Source organism: Boleophthalmus pectinirostris, unplaced genomic scaffold (assembly GCF_026225935.1).
Source record: "Boleophthalmus pectinirostris isolate CB_2022bp ecotype Guang Dong unplaced genomic scaffold, ASM2622593v1 HiC_scaffold_9, whole genome shotgun sequence".
Lineage (NCBI taxonomy): Eukaryota > Metazoa > Chordata > Actinopteri > Gobiiformes > Gobiidae > Boleophthalmus > Boleophthalmus pectinirostris.
This window is the reverse complement of record NW_026571541.1, coordinates 17,919,187-17,932,795: the sequence shown is the minus strand read 5'-3', so window position 1 is coordinate 17,932,795 and position 13,609 is coordinate 17,919,187. Positions and strand designations below refer to the sequence as shown.

Sequence of the window (13,609 nt, the reverse complement as noted above, 5' to 3'; positions counted from 1 at the left end):
CCTGGAGAGTGGATCCATCACCGTCATATTGAAATGTAACCTTATGTTGGTGTATTACTACTCTGTATCATAATGATTTGATTAATGACTTCTTTTTTTTTTGCATTATCTCAATAACAATATTCAGATCATATTTTTTTCAGTGCAGCTGTGCTAAAATGTGCCTGTATCTTTGTTGAGGTTGAAATCTAGCACAAAACATAGTTGGACCACAAAATGAACCACAAAATGGCAGAAATATCACTGTATCTCACACTACACATTTCTGTCTCTTTTTGACTTCATCTTTAATTGTTTTAATTATTGACTCTATGCACTATATGCAGTATTCTAATTTTGCATATTGTCCAAAAAAACAGATCTCTCACCACTATTATTTGCAACCACATAAATCAATCTGCAAAAAAAGAAAATATACAAAATCAAACAGTTTTAATTTGTGAATTTTTATTTCACAAACAGGTGCAAGAACATATACTGCCCACTCTTTTACACCTTTAACCCACAAACAATTTTAGCTCTAAAACGTGGCAGTCACTCTTGTATTTACTTCTGATCTCATTCTCAAGCTTTAACCAAGAGCCAGATCCCACCTCTCTGAACCTGGATGGTACTAAACATGGTGGACATACATAGAAGCTGTTGGTTGTTAACACTTGAGAAGCCTGTGAATGAGTCATGCTCTTTAAGCTTGTGCCCTATTTATTTCATTTACTTTTAAATTTCTGATGGAAGCCAATCTGCTGCAGCTCCACGTTTACCAGTGGCCTCGCAAAGCTCTCATGCAGTAATTCTCAAACTTTTTACACCTAGCACCACCTAAAAAGTGAAAAGTAATCTCATTAATTACTTAGTTAGTCTACCAAGAGCTCAGTGAATAGTGATGATCACATGGCTTGAAGAAAAGGTAATGTAATAATAAAAATAATAATAATAATAATAATAATAAAATGTACTATTCAAATCAATAAAATATTGTCTTAGGCCTGTCATGATAAGACATTTTCAATATAGAGAGTATCATTAAAAGGCATGAGCTGCAACAAATAAATAACTGAATTAACTAATAATTAGCCAGGGAAGGTTAAGTAAGTGATTTATTTAACCTTTTACAGCTCAAATGTTATTGTATTAAAACAAAAATACCCTAAATCTCCCCTCTTTGTACACACAATACATACCCAAAATATGTTGTTCCATCTTTCATATTGAACAATATGTCGATATAGTAATTGTCGTGACAGGCCTATTTGTTTACAGCCCAGACTCACCAACAACAATAGCCTCATAGGCCTTGTACAAAGTTATCTATCAGGCAGTTAAGGCAAGTAGTCAAATTTATAACTCATCTACCTACACTAATCACTACTTAACTGGATTTAAGACAAGCCCAAGAGATATAACTAAATATAAAAGGATTAAAGTGACTTAAAAGCACTCAGGACTGAACAAGGACTAGACCTTTAACATTTCAGAATTAACAACAATCTAAGGGTGTGTTCACACTCGCACTACACATCTAAATTGGGACTGAACTGCTACTAAACCTGGAATTAAAGCTAGGCTGTACCAGGACTAGCCCAAAACTTGAACAAGACCAATCCAAGTCTACATCAAGGTCAAGGTGGGCTAAGTTAAAGGGATAGTTCAGGATTTTTGACATAAATCTGTATCGCATCCCCGTGAGCAGTGTCGTGCATCAACACTGACTTACCTCCGACAGCGTCTGGTGAACCGAGATACTGGCCGTTTTCGGTGCTGACGAAAGTAGTCGGGCAAGTTGGCTGGGGACTGTATAATAAAGCGTTTTTCTTCTCAAAACAATATGTGTTCAAAAGAGTGATACATTTGCATCACAAAACCATCGTCGCCTAAAAAGTCAGACCTCATTATCGCTTGGCACTATTTTCTTTCCGTTTGTATCACTGCGCGCTGCCGCCAGGTGACAGCCGCGCACGAATCCACTTTGTTCAGTTGTTCGGCAGTGTTTACATGCGCAGACCGCTGCGACGTGAGAGAGCTAATGTGAGAGCTAGAGCGATAAGTGTATAAGCTTGTACAAGATACATATGAATATACCTAAGAAATGGTGCGAACTCTTGATTATCCAGGCTGTAACAACAAAAATCTGGCTGAATCTCCATGCACATTTCACCGTTTTCCTATCACGGACTTTGCGCTGAGGAAACTTTGGCTTCTTGTCTTTGGCTTCAATGTGGAAACCAAACCAGTCAGTGTGGATGCACGACACTGTTCACTGGGATGCCATACAGATTCATGTCAAAAATCCCGAACTATCCCTTTAAGTCTAAATGTTGTCTGAACTTGAACTTGTTTTCAGATGCATTCACAGTTGCACATAAAAATAGGGAATAACTGGGATTAAACTCTGAACTGCACCAGGTCTTTTTGCAGGACCAAATCACCTACATCAGAGTTTAAATTTAAATCTTGACCTATGTGCACCCAGAGTTAAACTAGGACTTCCAGGTCTGAACCAAAGACTATAACAGCACCATGTATTGAACTGGACCATACTATGTACCACCAGTTACCCAGGGACCACACATAAATATTCTGCAAGCCACTGCATTCCAAATACGAAGTGATCATCGACTCCTGCTCCAATTCACTTTGTAATGAAAAAAACATCGCCCTTCTCTCCCTAACTGCTGCTGCCAGGCTCCTCATTTTGGTTTTAAAATGTTTGTATTAGCCCTTTCTACATGATCCTGGTGTTTTTATTTTGCTTTTTTGTCCGCAAATCAGTTCCTATTCCTAGTATGCAACTCTGCTCCAAATTCACCCCTATAACTGGCAACCTTGATGAGCTTCATCTGACTGGAGCTGAACACTATGGGTGACGTCACACTCCCTTAGTCCAATTCTTTACACAGTATGTGGTCAGGATGCACTGTCCTGTTGCTTGTCCTTTAAGAACAAATTGGAATGCACCGAGTGTTGAGTGACCTGTGGAGGTCATAGGCGGCTGCTATATTTAACAGCCCTGTAACTTGATCCGGTGGCATTCTGCGTGGCTCTGCTCATACTACACGAGTCTCACACTCCCAAGTAGCACCCCATCGCTTCTCCTGCCCACTGCCGCTCCGCGCAACAAGGGTGAGCCTCCAGACAAAACCAATAACCACTACTAACCCTTTCTCGCCATAGGTACCCGCCTGTCAGTGTGGCTGTTCAAGGGGTCGGGAGGAGGGCTTAACGATTTTGGAAAATTATCTACTTGCGATTTTTCTGACAAGAATTGCGATTAGATGTGCAGTTTATCTTTTAATAATAACATTCTGTTTAAAGTCTACATTTTAAACACGTCCAGGAGCATTAACATTTAAGAGAAGCCTGAAACTGAATTGCTAAACTAATACAAGAATACCATGCATTTCAGAACATGTTTGTAGAGGTCTAAGCTACAGTGTTAGCAGGTTTTAGATTTGACTAGACACACTATTTTGTTTTGTTTGTAGAGGAAATTATTGCAGTCTTTGCTATGTAACTTTGTGCCCATTATAACTGTGCTTTTGAGTCAGTTGCATTATATCTTGCAGCCCTAGTCAGGAGTGTGCATTGAAGAATAAACAATGGATTTCTGATTTTTTTCTAGAGTTTGAGTTTAGCATGGCAACAGTTTGGTGCTAGTTTGGTTGAATAAATATAGGGCCTAGTTGTGATGTGACAATATGCAAAACAAATGCAAAAGTAAAACTATATTTCTGCAACCTGTTGATGACTACTTTTTAATTTTCTTTCCAGTTATAGATTTTTAATGCCATCCTCCTCTCCTGCAAGTTTGTATTTTAAAGTTTTAACATACCGACACCACACTGGGCTAAATAGGGGGGTTGGTGCTATCTTTATAATAGCTAATGTGGGGTTTCTATAGCGATTGGCGGAGCGAACTGAAATAGACTTGGAATAGTTGGCTGGTTGCAGAATGCCACCTGTTTGAGTAGTTTTGTTAATTTCTTGTTCTTGTCTTTCAGGACTGATCTGTCTCACTAAGTCTGCACCTGTGTATACCGGGGTAGCAACTATAGGATGAGCTGCCCCAAAGCCTTTTCTGTGGGTGGGGATTGACAAGTCATTACAAATACAGCAGGTAAAGTCAATTAAACACACACATTTTTACTTATTTATTGTATTTTTGTGCACATTTTCAGTAGATTTTCAAATTTGGTCAAATTACATATAGCCCCACTAATAATAAAAAGACAGAGGTTTGTATAAATAAAATGTAAAAAAAATAATAATAATCAGGGAAATCAAAGAAGTCGGTTGTAATCTGTTTAGTTTTATCCACAAAAAGTATACAATAGTTAGAAAATCTGTTGTAGCCAGAACATTCCAAAATGCCTTTCTTAGTACTAACTTTGTACTAACTTTCGGAAAACAAAACCCCAAACACATAAAAATTATTTGAACAATATTCAACTCCTAATAATAACCATACAATGACATGTTAATATAAGCCAACATTCTTACTTGTAGTTTTCTTTTTTAGCTCCCAGTGACTCACCAGAATGATTAAACTGGGTTTGCTGATGCTGTGCGTCAGAGCCCCTGCATCTCTGCTGTGTAAAAATGAAGACTGTATGGCAATAATAGAACCAATTAAATACTCAAAAGCTAGTTCCTTAAGGCATTATAGATGGATGTAGATGTGCAGTAGAGAGCTGACCCACCCCTAGCTGTACCATCAGGTTTAAATCAGTTTTAAAGATGCATTGTGTACCTTTTCTGGCCACCTGCTTGACTCAGTGGAGATGGTATTGCTTTGCCGTGTTCCACAGTAAGGCATTACTCTTGTCTATCTAGCATTAATTTAATTTCAGATGTTTTTATTGTTTGAACCTGACTTATCACTTGACCTGGTAGAGCAAAAATTTTTGTCATACGTTTTTCATACTGTGGAACATTTTTGCCAAAACAGTAACATCTCAATAGAACCAAGCAGGTGGCATGTTCTCCACCAGAAAAAGGTATGAAGTGCACCTTTAAGTTAAAATATAAACATGACTAAACTGTGATTAAAGCAGGACTGACCTGATGTGTAAAGAACTACACATGGACAAAAGCAATAATAACCTAGCCAGGCTGGCGCCACCTAGTGCCTCTATTCAATTTCATTTCTCTCCAGCGACTAGGTCTGGAATTGGAATACACTAGACGGTTCTCAAAAACCCCAAAAGTGCAAGTCCTGGCACCAGCTAATCAGCTAATCATACATTCTGTGTTGGCAATAATTCCCGAGATCGAGGATGTTTGGTGAATTTTATCAAGGAGAAAGACGTTATTGCCCTTCTTCCTACAGGATTTGGGAAAAGCTTAATATACCAGTTAGCCCTGTTAGCAGTGCATTACAATAGCAGCAACTGGTTAAATGAAAAAAGTACCTGCCTACCATCGAGCGAACAAATTCTAATGCTGCGAGGTCAGACGGTTTCTATAAAGTGAAACTGGCAGATAATAACCAATAATGTAGTCTAAACTAAATAAATAAATAAATAAACCCAGGTTTAACTATTCCATTGTTTCCCAAATGTAAATTGGAAAAAATTATTGAGACTCATTCATACTCTTTGTCACTGTGTGTAATAATGTGTGTGATTGATCTGGTGATTAGACATAAATGAGACATTGGTCATACACCCTCTGCAGCGTGAGGCCACTGCTGCTGCATGCTCTGACTCACCAACACACTGGAGTAATGACACATTCTCACTGGCTGCTCCCCCTCGATTGGCTTATGTACCTACCTATGCTGTACTACTCCTAGGCTTGTCATGATAATTACAAAATCAACTTATTTTTCAATATATGTCAGATGGAACAATCATTTTTGGGGGTTGTATTTATTGTGGTGACTTTTTCTTAGTACTGGTGAACCTTTTGTTATTTTTACCTCCGCCAAGGAGGTTATGTTTTTGCCGGCGTTTGTCTGTTTGTTTGTTTGTTTGTTTGTTTGTCTGTTAGCAACATAACTCAAAAAGTTATGGACCGATTTTGATGACATTTTCAGGATTTGTTGGAAATGTGAAAAGGAAGAAATGATTTGATTTTGGGGGTGATCCGGAAGAAATCCTGGATTCTGGATCACTTTGAAATTTTAGTTAACATTGTGGTAAATGGGGCCAAAAATTTTGTTTCTCAATATCTCGGTTAATTATTGTCCAAACCCCATGAAATTTGACTCAGGGATGGACAATGGGATCCTCTTTCATATTCCAAAGGCTGATCCGGATCTGATCCAGAAGACTGATTTTATCGCAATTTATATAAAAAATGGGGGTAGTCCTTGGCGGAGGTCTGCGCTCTCTGAGTGTTTTTCTAGTTTTTTTTAGGACAGTTCTACTTAAGGGTTTTTGGTCAGTAGCATAAATTAACTTCAATATTATAATTTATATCAGTGTTTTCTTAAGCATTTCAAATTGTGTTGTTGTGACAACCATTAATGCATTGCATTATTATTTACTTGATACCACTTGACATCACTTGGTCTGTAAAAGCTTCTATGAGACAAATGACCTCACTCAGATACAAAACCAGTCCTTGAGAAAACTCTTTGTGCTCACTGGTAAAACATATGTCAAATAAGGTCTGAAGTTGTATAATCTTAAAGGGGCACAGTATGTTCCACAGTATGGCATTAAATGTATCTGGCATTTATTCAATTACAGGTGTTATATTACTAAAAATATACCAAGCGAATCTAGTTTTACCTCGAGTCTCCACAGATCTGACTTGTACCTTGGTCTGGTGGTGTCTTTTGCTTGATTCCATGTAGCAAGATAAATTTAAAGCCTTACTGTGTAATATTCCAGGCAAAACATTAACATATCCTGGAGGTAATTAAATTAAATTCAAATTTATTTATATAGCACATTTAAAACAACTTGAGCTGACCAAAGGGCTTCACATAGGAGTCAAGAAAAACAGAAATAAAAGATATACAGGTAACATGATACATAGAAAACTACAAGTAAAGCAGATGACGGACCCTCATTCAGAAAAGTTACATCAACTTTACTCTAGTTGAAGAAAATTGGCCTAAGTAGCTCTGTTTAATGCAATGCTTGGAACACTTACAGAAAGTACATTATATACAAGGTTATTACCAAAAACACAAAAATTGTCACAGTAAAAGACTTTAAAACGTTTGGTTCAACAGAGTGAGGGTCTGACTGTGGACTAAACTCTGGAGCTGAGGCGTCAGTGTGGCTCTCACATCAGTACAGTCCTCTCTCACATTTCAGAGTATATTTAGCTTCTGTTGGACCAGTTAAACCCAGCACAGCCAATGGACCTGAAAATGCTTCATCAGAACAGTTTTATTTAACTAAAACTAATTTACAGGGACTTTCGAGGGAGTTGTAACTGCTTAATTCCATTGCTCATATTCTATTGCTCATAATTACATAAACTGTTGTGTCAATGTGAAAACGTGTAATGTCATTTCATCATTAGCACAGTGTGGAGAGTGATAATAGTCAGATCACAGTGACCCAGATAAGTTTTTATAAGTTTAAAGGTTCACTGTGTAACTTTTGTCGTGGGGCAATAACATCTCCATGGAGACCAGAAATGTGCCGCAGTATGGCATTAATTGTACCCATGTTGCATTTATTCAATTAGAGGTGTTCATTGCTCAAAATTACCTGATGAAAAAATTTAACAAAAACATGCATTCTCACTGTGAATGGGTCACCTCTCCATAGAGCTGACTTGGCCTGGTAGTGCCACCTGCTTCTCTTCATGGAGATAGACAAGTTTAAGGCTATGCGGTGGATCCATGAAGACAAGCAGGTGGCAGACCCTCCACCAGAAAAGTTTCATAGTGCTCTTTAACTGAGTTAAAACTGTCAATGATGATACTTTGGCAACTTTTATTAGCATTTTTATTATATGGTTCCAGTATAACATACTGTATGTGAATAGCTCAAATCAAAAGACATAGAGCCTTGGAGATGGAATAATTTTCCACATTTACAATAAAAATATTATGATGTCCAGGCACTCATATGTTAGCAATAAGACATTACGTATGTACTCTTGATATGTACCACTTTGAGCTGTCATTCTCTGGTTTAAGTGTTGTTTGTCTGAACCCTGCCCAGAAACTGAAACCTCATCTCGTCTTGCTCATTGCCAAGCCATGCTCGGCATTAACTGCTAAAACATACTCCCCCTCAGCAGTGCAGCCCTCCCATCCACTTAACTCCTAATTCATAACTTCCTCATTCAGTCCCAGGCTGATTTTAACTATATAGACATCATCAGACAGCACTTTTCTCTTTGTCTTAACAGTAGTGTTGTCACAATACTAAAATTTCAAACTCGATTTCAATACTAAAGAATAGACTCAATACTCAAGAAGACGGGTTCATATCATAATACCACAATGATAATTAAAAACACTCCTTCTTTAGACAATAGAATGTGATTTTCAAGATTAAATAATAGTCTTTGTTACCATCTGGATATATTTTATATCTGTGTAATCCCTCAGTCATCTGTGTAGATTCCATAGTGGTCCATGGGTGTATACTAGTCGATGTGGCCTTATATTTGTTCTGATACAGCTCAAGATCATTCTAACGCTATTGAGAAAAGGTTCATTTCTGTAAGTATCTGATTTTCAATACTTCTGGCAACCCTTCTTAGCAGTTGTCAGCCTCTTGCATACAGTGTAAATTGGCTGCGGATATCTGACTCTCCGTCGCTGCAGCTTTTTGGTCTCTCTATGCGTCGGTAGCACAGAAACAAATGCAGCGTTTCCATGGCAGCGGCGGAAACAGACTCAGGGGAGGAAGAAAATGCAGAGTAGCCCAAGAGAAGGAAAGTGCGGGGCATGACTGTGTACGGCGTCGTTTCCCCAGAGATCACTCCTCTAGTGAAATCTATAGTTTACATTTGTCCTATCAGCTCAGAGAGGATCCTCCCACGGCTACACTTACGGGGAGTTACTATACTGCTCAAACACAAGCGAAAGTAAAGATGGATTATAAAGCAGTGAAAGAAGTTTGGTGGATGCTGTGGTATAAAAAGTATTAAAAGTAAAAGAATAGAAACTGGAAAAAAGCATTGCAATTTGTATGTTGTTAGCATATACTGAATGTTCAGATATTCGTTTTGGAACAAACTATTGTTGTATGACTGTTAGCATCATTGTTACTTTAATACTTGAAAGGGTGGGAGGTTAAACATTTAGACTAAATAAATAAACACGCCTTACAGTTAGAATCAAATTATCTTCATTAAAAGCAACTTTCACTGCAGACAAACTTTATTGATCCACAAGGGAAATCACTACTGCTACTATTGCAAACTCTGATACCACTAAAAGTACTAAATAATTGAAAAATGTGACAAATATAAACTAATAATAACACAATATTCTTACAAAGCGATTGAACTAATTTGATACTTTACACTTGGAGCTGAAGAGACTGATTTTCACATATGTGAGCTGTGCTGCGGAGGAAGTGTAGAATGAACTATTGATTTAACATTAAAGTCTCGGCGTAGCCGCTGGTTCAGCACTGGTCCACTAGGCCCTGGTGTTTTGGGCAGCGCTGTGCTGTGGCATGTCTCCAGCAGGCAGCGTGTGCCTACTCCACATCCATATTCTGAATAATTGATCATGCTCTGGTCACTGAGGGAGAGAGAGAAAGCGATCTAGAGCAGCAGAGGAGAAGTCAGTGCAGGGAAAGCACACAGAGAGTCAGAAGAGAGAGAGGAGATGGAGGAAATAGAGGAGAAAGAGAGAGAGAGAGGATAGAGGAGACAGAGAGGAGAGAGAAAGAGCGAGAGAGAGAAGAGAGGGGAGAAACCAGAGCTCCCAAACTGAACTCAACACGCATCCACAACACCAGATACTTTTATTTATTCAAACGGTGCTGCGCTCGTGAACAAGAGCCCTCTCAACCTGGGACGCTCTCTGTGGGCACACTCTGCTGTTAAATATGGGATTATACAACAGCAGTGGGAGTACTATGGAAGGCCTGGAGAACTGAATACTTCATTATAGTCTTTAGTGACCACATGCCGAAACCAAATAAGGTTGCAATTATTCTGAAGTAAGTCAATTTGGCAGTAACTAATTGACAACATACCTAAAGTTAGTTTAATAAAAAAGCCTTTTACATGTTATCTCTAAATCTTAGGGTGCACTATGTAACTTTTCTAGTGGTAGGTCAGCTAAATTGTGTTATTGCTTTGCCTGGAATGCTATGACACAGTATGACATCTCTTTCTCAATTACAGATGATTTCTTGCTAATAAATGCCTCTTACTGTGAACGAGCTTGCCTCTCCACAGCCCTGACCTGCAGTTTGGCTTAGTGGTGTCACCTGCTTGTCTGCATGGATAAAAGTTTCAAGCTATACTGTGGAACATCTCAGACAAAGCATCACCAGGGGAACAAGCAGGTGACAGACCCTCCAAAGAGAAAAGTCACATAATGGACCTTTAATTGTCAACTATTTTATGTGTACAAGTTAGTCATTATAAACTCATTAGGTTATTCTCTTTACTTTATTTAATAGGGGTTATGTGTAGGAGTTTTTGACCTTTTTGACTTTGCACGCATGCAGTAATGTTGACTAAGGTCTTTTTTAACCTGCTATTTGTCTTCCTGTTACTATTTCTATGAGATCCCCAGTCCTTTTGTGTTCAGTGGAGCAGTAATATGCCTCCTCCATTGTTGCTGTGTTGGTAGTTGCTGATGTACAGTCTCTTTGCTGTGTTTGCAGTCAATGCGGTCTTCCAGCGGCGCTCTTGTCCCGTACCAGCAGCAGCATGTCCCGCGTCTCGTCCACCGCCAAACGATACCCCGGCCCCTCCTCCTACACCTCCCACTACAGTTCATACACCTCCTCCCTGGGCACCGGCCTTAGTTCCTATAGCGACCGGGACAGGCTCTCCACCTACAAGTCCCCCTCTTCATCTTCTTCCTCCTCTTCCGGATACTCCTCTTCCAGCTACCTGAGCTCGGCCGCCCGCTCCCGAAACTACAGCTCCTCCTCGGACCCCGAGCGAGACCGAGGCCGGACTGTCCCGCGCAGTGACATCCTCGGGACCAGCAGTATCGGGAGTAGACGCAGCGAGAGTCTCAGTCGGACCCCCGTGAAAAGTTATGCCGGGTCAGGGTTGAGTGGGGGGGCGGGCTACTCCTCCTACAGCTCCTACACTTCGTCCTCGGCCCACTCAAACTACCTCTCCTCTTCACCAGCGGCCTCCAGCATCTCGCTCAGGCGTAAGTCAGTGTCCCAAAGTGATCTAAGTCGAGACCTCGCCTCTCTGGGCATCAGCGACCCCTCCTCTTCCTCTTCTTCCTCCTCCACCCCAACCTCATCCGTCCTCCGGAGCTACCGCACCCGAAATAGTGATGTGTCCGACTCCTATGGTTCTCGGTCGGGGTACGCAGGCCTGTCCCGCAGCTCTACTCAGGAGATCCTCAGCAGCAGCAGCAGCAGAGCACTAAGCACCTCGTCGCCATGGGAACCCAGCAGCAGTAATGGCCGCTCCGAGTCGCCATCCCGGGACACATCGTCAACGGTAAGAAACTGACACACACACTTCTGCTTTTTAGTCATGCTGCTTCAAAGGTAGGGAAATTGAGGCAAAAATATGATCAATACTTTTGGCTTATATCTCAAGTAATTGCTTCTTTACTGTGAAATTTAATTTAATTTTAATGCAGATTAGAAAAGTGTATTTAAATGTGTTTTGAGTACCAGAAAGAGCACACAAAAGAGAGATCATTCTGAACAGGAGGCAATAATATGTAATATGTATTTTTGTAATTTATTACATTTTCAGTTTAAATCAGATTATTTGCACAGACCTATCTAAAGGGTGCAATACCAGAGGCATGCTTGCTTTACAGTGAAGTGAAGAAAGCACACTATCGACTTTGGCCAAAGGGGGGCACTGTTGCTCAAAGTAAAGAGGTCAGGATTCCCGGAAAAGTTGAAATACTCTTCTTTGTAATGTGTAAAAATACTACATAATACACAACTTCACTGTGTCACTGGTGTCTGGTTCAATTTCACCGTAGGATGAACTGTTTCATGAAAACAATTTCAAGGCCCAAGGAGATTTTTAATTTAATTTTCTTTGCCAAAAAAGTTGGCAACTTCAGAATTAATCCTCAATAAATAACTTTCTTTCTGTAGACCTAACATAAAATGAAAGAGAGATATATTTTCCCTAAAATCTAACTTATAATGAATTATATTATATAAATTAGTACCTTTATTGTTTTTTTTTTACATGCATCTTTAGGTGAATCTATATCTCAGTTGTGTAGAGGCATTATGCTGCCCTACAATGGAAGCCGACAGTTATAGTGAGAAAAATGGCTTTACAGTTTTGATGTTGTCCCTCTTGCGGATGTCAGAGGTATACTAATTATAGTATGTTTATGTGTTATCATAAGATGTGTTAATATTTATTCATCACAACCATTACCGCTGATTATACCTTTGACGTCATTGTACAGCTGGTCTGCGACAACGTATTTGGGGAGATCTTTTACTACTAAAAAACATTATTTCAGTTTCAGTATTTCAGTTTGTGTTGAATAAGAAGATGTGAAAGTTTCAAGTCTGTATTTTGTCCCATTTCTGAATTAGACAAAAAACAAGCATGTTGCAGTATCTGTACGCTGTGTGAAATTGTCCCGTAAAACAACAGAGAAGTGCAGCATCTGTGTTTGAATTAGTCAGTTACAACATTCGTTGTTGCAGTTACTGCAAATTTTCTTTGAATCCCTGTACTTACAGCAAATTGCACATCAAGATTTCTCAAAAACGAGATAGAGTTGAGTCATAAAACTTTGTCATCAAATAAAGCAGGTGTTAAGAAAGTGTTGTTTGGTTTTAGCACTATTTTGCCAAAATACGCAGTTACTGCATTTTTCTTTTGCAGGGCAGTTTTTAGGTGGAGGCCCCCAAACCTTCTCTTGAAATTCTCAAATCGAGTATTTTATGGCAATAAAATTAGTGTAATTGAATAAATAAAAGATGTATAGCATATTGTGAACTTTCCAGACAAAGCAATAACATTTTATGAGACAACCAGGGGACATACATAGTACCACTTTAAGTAAGTCCTTTTGAGTGAATGTGAATAGTTGTTGACATGAATGAATGGTATTTTCTACTATATACTTCTTGCATGTCCTTGATCTGCATAGAGACATAGTAGTCACACAGATTTGACAGTAAGTTTTGAGGCCTCACACTTGACCTGTTGTAAGCCGAGGTTGTTTTCGCATCAGATCTCCGTCTCGTACTCTCAGGCAGCTCGAGTGTTATGAGAGTGTCCAGTTTTAATGACCAGGTCAGAGCCACAGTGACCCACTTCCTCTGGGATTAGGCCTGAAACATCTTACATGAGCAGTGCAGGGGCGAAAATGCAGGCAACAGCAGATTATACCAGATTTAATGCATTCATAGCATTTATTACAATTTCTTAGTATAATAATATCAATATTTTTACAGCCGTGTTGCATATTGTTTTGTTAGATTTATGTAACTATGCTCTTCCTGTGCTGAGGTCGGCTTAAAGCTGAAGTACCCAACTTTTTCTC

The 13,609-nt window shown here is 39.3% G+C and overlaps 1 protein-coding gene across 7 annotated transcripts in view; it reads left to right on the top strand.

Annotated features, from left to right (window-relative positions):
- Window positions 1–13,609, top strand: part of usp2a (ubiquitin specific peptidase 2a) — a 44,974-nt gene that overhangs the window by 1,591 nt on the left and 29,774 nt on the right. For 2 of the 7 annotated variants that reach the window (XM_055147755.1, XM_020926814.2), the window contains exons 2-3: window positions 3,999–4,114; window positions 10,767–11,571. The exons of 1 other annotated variant lie outside the window; for it this stretch is intronic. In XM_055147755.1, the coding sequence (XP_055003730.1) occupies window positions 10,813–11,571 (759 nt within the window). In that variant the 5' untranslated portion in view covers window positions 3,999–4,114; window positions 10,767–10,812. Of the gene's footprint in view, window positions 1–3,998; window positions 4,115–10,278; window positions 10,443–10,766; window positions 11,572–13,609 lie in introns of all 7 variants that reach the window. 4 more of the 7 variants (XM_055147752.1, XM_055147751.1, XM_055147753.1 and 1 more) reach the window with 3 other exon arrangements.